This window comes from Podarcis gaigeae (genome assembly GCF_964106915.1).
Source record: "Podarcis gaigeae genome assembly, chromosome: 1".
Classification (NCBI taxonomy): domain Eukaryota; kingdom Metazoa; phylum Chordata; class Lepidosauria; order Squamata; family Lacertidae; genus Podarcis; species Podarcis gaigeae.
In genome coordinates this window covers 3,720,171-3,732,853 of record NC_139678.1, presented here as the reverse complement: position 1 = coordinate 3,732,853, position 12,683 = coordinate 3,720,171, and the positions used below count along the sequence as shown (strand labels likewise).

The 12,683-nt window shown below is 47.8% G+C and overlaps 1 protein-coding gene across 1 annotated transcript in view; it reads left to right on the top strand.

The window, feature by feature from the left end:
- NIN (ninein) overlaps positions 1–3,528 on the top strand; it is a 116,818-nt gene extending 113,290 nt beyond the window's left edge. The window contains exons 28-29 of the mRNA XM_083753789.1: positions 1,609–1,722; positions 2,613–3,528. Of these exons, the coding sequence (XP_083609915.1) occupies positions 1,609–1,722; positions 2,613–2,822 (324 nt within the window). The 3' untranslated portion in view covers positions 2,823–3,528. The remainder of the gene's footprint in view (positions 1–1,608; positions 1,723–2,612) is intronic.
- Positions 3,529–12,683: the final 9,155 nt, after the last annotated feature.

Here is a 12,683-nt window from a genome sequence, read left to right as displayed (position 1 = left end):
GAGAGCAGCTGAAATCATAGAATTGGAAGACGGGCCCCCAAATGTCATCGAGTCCAACCCTCAGCAGTGCAGGAATCACAGTTAAAGAATCCCTTGACAAGCGGCCATCCAACCTCTGGTTAGAAGCCTCCCATAAAGGGTGATGGGACACCGACAACAGCATGATAGAGGTTAATAATAATAATAATAATAATAATAATTTTTATTTATACCCCACCCTCCACGGCCAGAGCTGGGCTCAGGGCTGCTAACAGCAATAAAATCACAGTAAAAACATAATGCGGGGGAACCAATTTAAAATACAGGTTAAAATACAATTTAAAATGCAGCCTTATTTTAAAAGTAGCCGATAGATCAAGACCATAAGGGGAGGGAAACATAAGGGTCAGACTGAGTCCAAACCAAAGGCCAGGCGGAACAGCTCTGTCTTGCAGGCCTGCGGAAAGATGTCAAGTCCCGCAGGGCCCTAGTCTCTTGTGACAGAGTGTTCCACCATGTTGGGCCCAGTACTGAAAAGGCCCTGGCCCTAGTTGAGACTTGGGACCTCCAAAGTGTTGTCATTTGTGGACCTTAAGGTCCTCCGCGGGGCATACCAGGAGAGGCGGTCCCGTAGCTACGTGGGTCCTAGGCCACATAGGGCTTTAAAGGTCAAAACCAGCACCTTAAACCTGATCCTGTACTCCACCGGGAGCCAGTGCAGCTGGTATAGCACCGGGTGAATGTGATCCTGAGGTGAGGACCCTGTAAGGAGCCTCGCCGTGGCATTCTGCACCTGCTAGAGTTTCTGGGTCAGCTTCAAGGGCAGCCCCGTGTAGAGCAAATTACAATAATCAAGCCTGGAGGTGACCGTCGCATGGATCGCTGTGGCCAGAATTATGCATGGTGGTGTTGTTTAGTCGTGTCCGACTCTTCGTGACCCCATGGACCAGAGCACGCCAGGCACTTCTGTCTTCCACTGCCTCCCGCAGTTTGGTCAAACTCATGCTGGTAGCTTCGACAACACTGTCCCACCATCTCATCCTCCATCATCCCCTTCTCCTTGTGCCCTCCATCTTTCCCAACATCAGGGTCTTTTCCAGGGAGTCTTCTCTTCTCATGAGGTGGCCAAAGTCTTGGAGCCTCAGCTTCAGGATCTGTCCTTCCAGTGAGCACTCAGGGCTGATTTCCTTCAGAAGGGAGAGGTTTGATCTTCTTGCAGTCCATGGGACTCTCAAGAGTCTCCTCCAGCACCAGAATTCGAATTCACCTGGAGCAGGAACCGGCAAGCCACTCCAGTATCCCTGCCAAGAAAACTCCCTGGACAAAGACAACAGGCATATGAAAATACTTACTGTAACTAAATGACCAGTCGCATTGCAAGAGCTCAGTTTTGCCCCTCCCCCATGCCTGTCCGCCCTCTAAATTGTGGCTACACCCATGGAAGGGGGTTTTAACTTGGGTGGGTGTTGTTTATTTGGGGTGTGTGTTTTAAATTGCTCTTTTCCTTGTTATTTGTTTTGCAACACAAGAAAATCTTTAATAAAAACTAATTTTGAAAAAAGACCAGTTAATTGCTCTGCAGCCTAGCAGGACTGAGTCTTCACAATGCGTCCTTATGTTCCATTTTAGGGTGGACAAGAGCATCTGCTCAAAACCATGGAAAAGCGCATGATGGATGTTGAACAGCAGCTGAGGCTGGTGAAGAGGCTGCTCCAAGACAAAGTCAATCAGCTGAAAGAACAGGTGAGCCTTTGCCCTCGATCTGGAGCAGCTAACCTGTGGTTGCAGGATTCTAATTCCCATCATCCCTGACCACTGGTCATGCTGGCTTCTGGGGCTGATGGGAGTTGGAGTCCAGCAACAACTGGAACGCAAATGGTTCCCGCTCCTGTTTCAGTCATCGAGCGATGGTTCCTCAACAGCTCCGGGAATCACCAATATGTGGGATAAATATCAGCTGCAAATAACCAGTATGCTTAGTTCTAGTTAATGCATGAAGGGGTTAAGACCACAGAGTAAGCCATCCTCCCAGGCTTTGCTAGGTCACCCCGCCACCCCTCACTTTGGGAGAAAATTTTGGCAAAACTGGGTGAATTGTCTGGCTGATTGATCTAAGGCCACACCATGTGGCTTTACCAAATCATCTTTGTGTTTCTATACAAATAATTTAGAAACATTTATCAATTTTGAAACTAAGTTTTGCTGATTATGTTGTCTTGCTGCTGTATGGAAAAGCATATGAATCTGACCTTTGAAGAGTTAGTAAGTAAAGCATTTTTAACTTACCAAACAGGTGGTCTCTTTCAATGCTAAGGGAAGAAAGGGGAACTTTGGAAAGAAACTTAGGAGGGGATATTGTAAAGTCTAACAAATTATATTTGCACACTTTTCTTTGCTTGCCTCTCATCAAGAGAGTATTTGCCCCCAACCTGGATCTAGAAATGTGAGGAATTTCCCTTTTCTTCTTTTAAGCCAATTACAACCAAACATTTAAAAAGCACACAACATGAATATTTCGGGTTGAGTTGGGATGAGCACCTGGGTTGTGGGGTCAGGGCAGAGCATTACGGAACACAGATCTTGTTTTTGCACCCTTGGGGAGCAAGCCCACATTTGCTGCCTGTGTTTTCCAGCTTGCCAAGAACACAAAAGCCGACGAGATGGTGAAGGACCTCTTTGTGGAGAACGCACAGCTCCTGAAGGCCCTGGAGATGACCGAGCGGAGGCAGAAGACTGTGGAGAAGAAGAACTACTTGCTGGAAGAAAAGATTGCCAACCTTGGCAGGATTGTCAAAAACCTGACCTCGCCCACCTTGGGCTCCGCGGCTCAGTTGGGGTCTTAGCAAAGCCATACCCGCCTGTCTCTGCACAGCTGGGGATGCATTTTACTTAAAGCTGCCTTTTCAATGCTGCCTTATTAACATTAGTGACTGCCCTTTGGGCTGTTCCTTCTCTGCCCCAAAGAAACCCTGATTCTGTTCTCGGGTGCACATTATCCCCACATGCGTTGTGGCGCAATGTTGCTTCGCCAGCCCTAGAAGGTGGCCAGACCAAGGCTGATCTTCTCATCAGGGGGTTCAGGAAAAGCCAGAGATCTTAGAGGTTCTCGTTTCCTGATCTGATGGGGCAGCGGAGGTGTGAAAACAGATGGGACGCTGCCAGAGCAGAGAGGACCAGCTGAGGACAAGGGAGATTTCAACCTCAGGCTCTTGGGGATTGAGGGGAGGTCTGGAGATGGATCTCTTCAGGGAATCTCAGGGCCAGGATCCAAACGTGGACCTCAGGGTGCCCCGTAGCCCACAAGCATCACTGCTCACAGGGCCACGTTGCTCAGAAAGGTGAACCAAGCCTGGAGAACGTTCAATCAAGGGTGGGGAGCCACAGGCCTGGGAACCAATTGCACCCCATCCTTGCCCCTCTGGCCACAGCCCCTCCCCAGCCCTGCTCCACACACCAATGGTCTGATTCAGTATAAGGCTGTGAGGTGCCTGTGTGCATCTCAGAGTGAGAGAGAGAGAATATATCTGGCTTTCATGTGCCTGGAATGAACCTACAGTTGTTGTTGTTGTTGTTTAGTCGCTTAGTCGTGTCCGACTCTTCGTGACCCCATGGACCAGAGCACACCAGGCACTCCTGTCTTCCACTGCCTCCCGCAGTTTAGTCAAACTCATGCTGGTAGCTCCAAGAACACTGTCCCACCATCTCGTCCTCTGTCATCCCCTTCACCTTGTGCCCTCCATCTTTCCCAACATCAGGGTCTTTTCCAGGGAGTCTTCTCTTCTCATGAGGTGGCCAAAGTAATGGAGCCTCAGCTTCAGGATCTGTCCTTCCAGTGAGCACTCAGGGCTGATTTCCTTCAGAATGGATAGGTTTGGTCTTCTTGCAGTCCATGGGACTCTCAAGAGTCTCCTCCAGCACCAGAATTCAAAAGCATCAATTCTTTGCCCATCAGCCTTCTTTATGGTCCAGCTCTCACTTCCATACATCACTACTGGGAGTACCTACTTACATAAGTGTAATGGCTGCATCCAATGCTCTCCCTGCTTTTTTGCCTCTGAGACGCCTCGCCCACTGTCCAAATCGCCCTGCAACCTTTGGGTTGAAAAAGGTTCCCCACCCTTGCCTTTTGGGGTTAAGGGGAGCCTACAGGTGGATCTCTTCACCTCAGACCACCTCCCCAACCCCAAAGTCAGCGTGGCAAAAAGAGGAGAAGCACATCTTGGGGTTGTGGGGTGGTTGTGTGGGTGAGGGGAGGTGGTTGCACATCACAAACGGAAGCCAAGCAGAGGTCCTAAGGTCCTCCTTTCTGCAGGTGGCGCCCAGAGAATTCTGCAAACTGTTCGAGAGGGGGGAATAATTGATTTGCAGATTGGAAGGGGCATCGCTGGGCGGTCAAAGGCACTTGGTGCATGCAGCCAGTTCCTGCCTCAACCTCAAGAATCTCAGGGAGCCATAGTCTGTATATGGCAGTATCATCTCAAATGGCCACTCATGAACAGCAGTAGCTCCCCCTTCACAAATAAAGGCTTTATTGAGCCTGTCTGGTTTTTAAGGCATATCTGGCCATTTTTATTTATCTGCCCCCAAGTGAATTGCGATCCCTGCATTGCAGGGGACTGGACTAAATGATTCTCAAGGGTCCCTTCCAACTCTTTCTGCGAATACCAAAATTCCCAATAACCCGAATTCCATGCACACATTAAAATGAACAGTTGTGAATGCCGTCTCAGGATAGGTGCTTCAGTTAATGTGGTCCGAGTGTTTTAAATGTGTGGTGCGCACCTTGGAGGGCACATTCTCAGCCTTGCTTTCAGTTCCTACCATTCTCCATGGGTTTCTTCTGCAACATGCCATTGACACAAAAATAGTGCATTCGTAGTGGATTAACATTGGACCACCCACCCTTCCTTCTGTGTTATTATTTTGCAGTGTTTCCCCAGTGTTTTATTGCGGGCACTCCAGTGTTTTATTGGAGGGGCACTCTAAAAAGTTAGAGGACTGGAGATAAATAAGTATGCCTACCTCCAAAACTTCTGCAGGCACAAACAATATTGAAAGCGGGGTTGTGTATGACCGCCCCACTATGGCATCATAAGGGCAAATAAAAATTATGTTAATTTGTGGGTGAACATATCAGATGACACAGCGATTCTTCAGACAGCTCTTGTTTATTCACAGGCCAGAACAGAACTGAACTGAAGGGTTCAGCCAGCCTGCTTATATAGAGCTCCACTACAACGTAACTGTAACAATTTTCTAAAACTATCCAATCACCGAATGTCACTTTCGATCCCTTATTTGCATAACTATCTACAGTCTCCCCCTGCTGGCCCAGGGTGAGAACTTCAGTACATAACAAATTATGCCTGCATTCTGGGTAGTTGCTGAGAGTCACGGCTGATCATTGTAGGCCAGGCTAAACAGTTCCATGACTCTGTTGGGCACCATCAGTCCTGCGGGTTTTCTGGGAAATTTCCCGTGCAAATTAGGGGTCAGTTGCATCTGAAAGTTTTCTGGTGACCTAAGTGTTCTCACTCAGCCGGTTCATTTCACACATTTTATTTTACGAACAAAGCGGACAACTTCGTAAAACGCCAAGTTTGCCCGATACTTATTTGCAGCTGGCGCCTGGTCGTCATTACTGCCAAAGGTATGCCAATTTTCCGTGGGAAAACGGAGCTCTAAGAGAAGCCTTTCCACCCTCAGGTTGCAGAGTCGTTGGCCACCCTGCCGTGGACCACAGCTTAGAGACAATGAAACTTGAACATGCCTTAACTTGTGCATTTAGCTGTGGCCTCACCTCTGCTGTGTCAACGCCAGAGGGGAATGCTCAGGGAACAGCACATGGATCCTATAGCCATGTAGTTTTGCGTGAGTCCTTTCTTCTGACTTTACGTGAGCACCAAACCCTCTACTGAGTTGCTGATAGGGAGACCCATCGCCAGCCAACCAGAGCAGGAAGCCCTCTAGCCCATGTCCAAGGCTTGTTAGTCTAATGCTGTACAAGGCAGCTCCACGTATTCCTTCTATACCCTGGAGGATATGAATGCTGAAACCCACCAGTTGCCTTAATACAGAGACCAGGCACCAGTTGAGATTCCTACATTGCAGAGGGTTGGACGAGCTGATTCCTGGGGTGCCTCCACAGTTCTATTATTCCTCTCCCTGCAATTGAGCTGGTGCATTCCCCTAACCTGTTTAGAGGGGATGCCAGTTTTAGGGGAATCAAGCCATTCGCCATCTATGGTTCTTTATTCCCATGACGTGCTTGAAACTCTAGGGGCCTGAGAAACAGCCTCGTGGTGAAAAAATGCTCCATAGAGGCTCAGCAAAGTCCTAGCCTGAGTCTCTTTTGAAAGCACTGCAAACCTAGTCAAAACAAAAAAAAAATCCTTCCAGTAGCACCTTAAAGACCAACTAAGTTAGTTCTTGGTATGAGCTTTCGTGTGCATGCACACTTCTTCAGATACTGTACACTTCTTCAGATACAGTTCATACCAAGAACTAACTTAGTTGGTCTTTAAGGTGCTACTGGAAGGAATTTTTTTTGTTTTGACTATGGCAGACCAACACGGCTACCTATCTGTAACTGGAACTGCAAACCTAGTTTTCGTTCACATGGACTATCTTGGATAGGGTTACCTCTGTATATTTGGGCTATGCTGGGACTAATTTTAAGGGTAACTCATGCATGTTTGTTGCCTTGTTATCCCATCCTGAGCTCTTTGGGCAGGCAATAAATATAAATCAAAATAAAATGAGGCAAGTGTTGTCATTTTTTGAAAGTGCAGATTCTTTCAGTTTTCAGTCACGGCTGCATATCATTCCATAAAAGTTTGCAAAACGTGTAAAACACCTTGAGCCTCTAACAAACGAACAAAAAAAGTTCAAAATAGCAAAAACACAAACCAGTTTGCAAAGAAGTGTTGCTGTTTGTAAAACTGCTCGTGTGAAAGGGGAAAGTGATCAAACAAAGAGGAAGGAGGCCCCAGCCTCTGGCTCAGGGCTATTTCTCAGTCGGAGACTTCCTCTGAGCAAACTTGAAAGCCTCTTTATCACCGTCAGAGCAAGGACGGTCCATCAGTTGCCCCAGTTCTCCAGCATATGATGGTATAGCTCCTGCTCAGGGGGGCAGGGGGATGTCCCAGAGTTGCATTCCTCCAAATCCCTTTGTTATAAGAAAAATCTGCCCCTTTTCCCTAATGGGGTGTCCAAGAGCCCGTATAGAGTCCTCCTGTAGGTTCTCTATCGTAGGAGAAGATAACAGAGGCCAACCAGAGAATATTGAGAAGCAAAGCAGCTAGTAAGCCTGCTCTTTATTAAACTGTTGCAACAGGGTGCTCACTCACCACACGCAGGAGGGAGGAGGAACCCAGAACAATGGTGTGCAAGATCTTACATAGACTTTTGAAATTGCCACCCTGTAGCTCAAAACCACCCCCCAAAACATAATACATACATCACAGAAGGAGGCGTTCTACAGCAGAAGAGGTGGTCTACAGCAGAAATCCTGTTTGCCAGGATACCCGATAATGGTCACTGATTGCTTTACCTGGGCAGCCTGGCTATTCTTTTATGATGGTCAATACTTTAGTTCCTGAATCCAGGTCACAGGCTCACTCTATTCATGCACAAATACCCCCTTAAGACAGGATTTGTGAGTAAAGAGACAATGGAGACAGTGGGGGTGCTTCAAGCTTTGGCAGGGGGGGAGGCAGAGAGCAGATGGGGGCATGGCTGGTGCGCGTCCCGGGGGCGTGGCACGTGTCCTGGAGGCGTGGTGCACTGCCTGCAGGGACGTGACGCCCAGCGGGGGGGCAACCATGATGGCACCCCACCAGGATCGTGCCGCGGGGGGTGGTACGCTCCCCCCGCACCCCTGTTCCTCCGCCAGTGAGTGGGGAGGCTTTTCCCATTTCCTTCCTCACTGCAGAGAATTATTTGAGGTCACTGGAGGAGTCAAAATGGCTTCAGGATTGCTCTCCTGTACTATTTCAGACATGTGGTTTACATTCTGATGTATGTATTTGCCTTGTACATTTATGAACATATGATTTATATATACTGTGGTACCTCTGGTTGCGAACGGGATCTGTTCCGGAGCCCTGTTCACAACCTGAAGAGAACGCAACCCACGTCTGCGCGGGTCACGATTCACCGCTTCTGCGCATGATGTCATTTTGTGCGTCTGCACATGCGCGAGCGGCGAAACCCGGAAGCATAGCTGTCAACTTTTCCCTTTTCTTGCGAGGAATCCTATTCAGAATACAGGAATTTCCCTTAAAAAAAAGGAAAACATTGACAGCTATGCCCGGAAGTAACCCTTTCCGGTACTTCCGGGTCACAGTGGGACACAACCTGAAAAGACATAACCTGAAGCTAACATAACAAGAGGTATGACTGTATGAGATACATACCGTATTTTTCGCACCATAGGACACAGTTTTTCCGTCTTAAAAACTAAGGGGGGAAGTCTGTGCGTCCTATGGAGCGAATGCAGGGGGGAGGCAGGCAGGAAAAGCCCCCAAGAGCCACACACAAGCTTCCTGCGACTCTAGCGGGCTTTTCCCCAGGAGGGAGAAGGGACTGACGTGGCCAGTCAGTCCCTTCTCCCTCCTCTAGAAAAGTCTTGCGCAACCTCTCCAGCCACGGGAGGCTTCGCAAGGCTAAAGAGGAAGCCCGGGCAGCGAGCGCGATCCATCCCGCTCGCTGCCCGGGCTTCCTCTATTGCCTAGCACGCCTCTCCAGCCGCGGGAGGCTGCACAAGGCTAAAGAAGCCAACTTTTAAAAAATCTCTCTATCTCTACCTCTTTTTCTTTTTTCGTCCTTTCTCCACCCCCTTATTTTCCTCTGGATCAGTGTTTTTATCTAGATTAACGTTTTAGTTTGGGGGGGGGGGGAATATTATAAAAAAGGAAACTTTGCAGCTTTTATTTTAGTATACAATAAAAACAGATTAAACAAAACACAAGAGAAGGAACAAGCATAGAAGAAGAAGAGAAAAGGGAAAGAGGGAGGATACAAAGCCATTTACCAGAGGTAGATCTTAACCCTTGCCTCACCTGGGAGCTTCTCTGGGCAGGTATTCCCTCGACTTAAGTGGGGTGGGGGGAGAGTGGCAGGTAGGGGGGTACCTACCTAGACAGTGAAGCCACATGTCTCCCCAATGAAAATTGGGAGTGGGCATTGTGTGAAGTGGCTGTGGATCTCCTGCTGCAGAAGTGTAGGAATGTATAGAGTTGGGAGGGCCACTCGAGGGTCATCTAGCCCAGCCCCCTCACAATGTAGGAATCACAGCTAAAGAACGCCAGGCAGATGGTCCCCCAACCGCTGCTTAAAAGCCTCCAGTAGTGGAGACCCCCAACAACTTCCGAGGTCACAGAATTGCAGGGTTGGAATGGAACCCCAGGAGTCGTCTAGTCCAGCCCCAGTAGACAGCAGGCACGATCCATCCCGTTGTGCAAGGCTAAAGATGCTGCTCAAGGCTAAAGAGGAAGCGCGCTGCCTGTCCGTTGCTCTTTGGGGCGGGGGGGGGGAGAATAATAATAAACTAGGTGTGTTCTGTGGTCCGGTGCGTGCAATAGAGCAAAAAATACGGTACAGTGGTGCCTCGCAAGACGAAATGAATTCGTTCCGCAAGTTTTTTCTTCTTGCGAGTTTTTCGTCTTGCGAAGCACGGTTTCCCATAGGAATGCATTGAAAATCAATCAATGCGTTCCTATGGAGACCGTCCGAGGACAGAGGGGAAGCGCCGCGCGCCTTCCCCTCTGTCCCCAGTCCTGTTTAAAGCAAGGGGCGGTGGGGAGAAGATTGCTTCTCCCCGTTGCCGCCCCTTGGTTCAAAAGGGGTCCGGGGACAGAGGGGAAGACGCGCTGCGCTTCCCCACTATCCCCGGAGCTTGCGGGGCAAGCTTCATTTTGCGAAGCAAGCCCATAGGGAAATGCGTCTTGCGAAGCGGCTAAGAAAACGAAAAACTCCTTCGTCTAGCGAGTTTTTCGTCTTCCGAGGCGTTCGTCTTGCGGGGTACCACTGTATATCTCAGAGACCTTAGAATTCCTACAACACCTTCCACTACATCACTGCCGGTGCTCAGAAAAGGAATCACATTGTGCTCGGAGACATGAAAAGCCTCCAAAAGAGAGAGGCTGGGTCTTGCTTTCTTGCCCAGGCTAGACTGAGGGTGCTACTCAGAGGTGCAATCCCACCACTGCTCAGCACGGGAGCTTTGGCCTGCTCTGTTGCCAGCCTGGGCCGGTTCGCCCCTCCTTAGGCAACCTGGTAGCCCCTGGCTCCCCAGAGAGCCCCCATGTTGATGCTGACCTTGGCCAGGACACCTGCTCCACGTAGCCACCGCAGCCTAGAACTCCTGGACTCAAGCAATCCTCCAGCCTCAGCCTCCCAAGGAGCTGGGATCACAGGCAGGAGCCACCATGCCCGGCTGGCGCTCTGCAGCTGAACAGCGGGATTACAAAACCCAGATTGCCCATCAGCCAGGAGATGGCAGCAGAAGAACGCAACGCTGTACTAAATCGATATTCGCATGATTTACAGTGCTAAGAAAAATAGCAACAATGGTCTAGTTGTTCAAGCCAGTGCACTGAGGGGAAGGAGGGTAGCTCAGAGGCAAAGCACCGGCTTTGAATGCAGAAGGTTCGGGTTCAATCCTCACCATCTCCAGGTAGCAGCTGCCAGCCATGACCTGACTTTTTCCCAGGTCCATGTGAATCTCCACCAGGGCAATTGTCTTGCTTGTGTCGTGTTGCATCGTGGGAAGCGGACCCTCTGCGGCTTTAAAAATAGCTCGTGCCTTGTGCAAGAAAGTTGGCTTCCAGGTGGAAAAATCAAAATTAGAAACAGAGCTGTTAGAATCTAAACTAAGATTTTGTCAAAGATGTATAACTTGCTGTTGAAATGGAATACTCAGGATGAAACAGTGAAATCTGCTATGATTAAATGGGCACAAGATGTTGGACATAATATTATGTTTGCTGACTGGGAACAGTTATGGACCACAGGTATGAAGTTTACGGCATGTAATGCCTTAAGAGAGAATATTATGAAAATGATTTACAGGTGGTACATGACCCCAGTCAAGCTCGCAAAAATCTATCATTTGCCCGATAATAAATGTTGGAAATGCAAAGAAAATGAAGGTACATTCTTTCACCTTTGGTGGACGTGCCCAAGGATTAAGGCCTTCTGGGAGATGATCTATAATGAAATGAAAAAGGTATTTAAATATACCTTCCTGAAGAAACCAGAGGCCTTTCTCCTGGACATGGTCGGCCAATTGGTGTCAAAGAAGGATAGAACTTTCTTTATGTATGCTACAACAGCAGCAAGAATACTCATTGCAAAGTACTGGAAGACACAGGATCTACCCACTCTGGAAGAATGGCAGATGAAGATGATGGAATATATGGGATTGGCAGAAATGACTGGCAGAATCCAAGACCAGGGAGAAGAGTCGGCGGAAGAAGATTGGAATAAATTTAAAGACTATTTACAGAAATATTGCAAAATTAATGAATGTTAGAATGATGTCGGATAGAAATTAAGTGGTTTCCAGCTGTAATGCTTTAAGAGAATATGGAAAAAAAGGTTTAGAAATAGGTTAAAATTTATTGATAAGGATTTGCTGAACTAACAATTTGAATTGGAATACAAAAAAGGGATGTATGAGGAGGTCTGGGAAATAAGTTAATGAAAAACAAGTAATGGAAACCTTATGTGTTTTTAAATATTTTTATTTTTGTTAAAAAAAATTCTTTTTTTATTGTATTACTATTGAAAACTTTAATAAATATTCTTAAAAAAAAAGAAAGAAAATAGCTTGTGCCTTGTGAATCGAAGGCCAGACTTCCTGGCTTCAGAGATAGCAAAGGATAGGGATCATAGCTGTCAACTTTTCCCTTTTCTTGTGAGGAATCCTATTCGGAATAAGGGAATTTCCTTTAAAAAAAGGGAAACGTTGACTGCTATGACAGGGATGGATAATAGACCTGCAATAAGGAAGAACGCAAAATGGATAGTTAGCTGCCTCTCTGGAGGTGCGTCGTCTTCTCCAAGGCAAGCTGGTGTGCGTTTTAACCTGTTTGGGTATTTAAAAAAACAACCTTTTGTGTTTTCTTGTAGCGTTCTAAAGAATGTTTTTCTTGATTTTTGCTGTCTTTGTTGTTTAGTCGTTGAGTCGTGTCCGACTCTTTGTGACCCCCTGGACCAGAGCACACCAGGCACTCCCATCTTCCACTGCCTCCCACAGTTTGGTCAACTGCTGGCTTCGAGGACACAGTCCAACCATCTCGTCCTCTGTCATCCCCTTCTCCTTGCGCCCTCCATCTTTCCCAACATCAGGGTCTTTTCCAGGGAGTCTTCTCTTCTCATGAGGTGGCCAAAGTTTTGAAGCCTCAGCTTCAGGATCTGTCCTTCCAGTGAGCACTCAGTGCTGATTTCCTTCAGAATGGAGAGGTTTCATCTCCTTGCAGTCCATGGGACTCTCAAGAGTCTCCTCCAGCAACAGAATTCAAAAGCATCCATTCTTTGGTGATCAGCCTTCTTTATGGTCCAGCTCTCACTTCCATACATCACTACTGGGAAAACCATAGCTTTAACTATACGGATCTTTGTCGACAAGGTAATGTCTCTGCTTTTTGAGATGTTGTCTAGGTTTGTCATCACTTTTGCAAATTGCTTTGAGGTTGTTT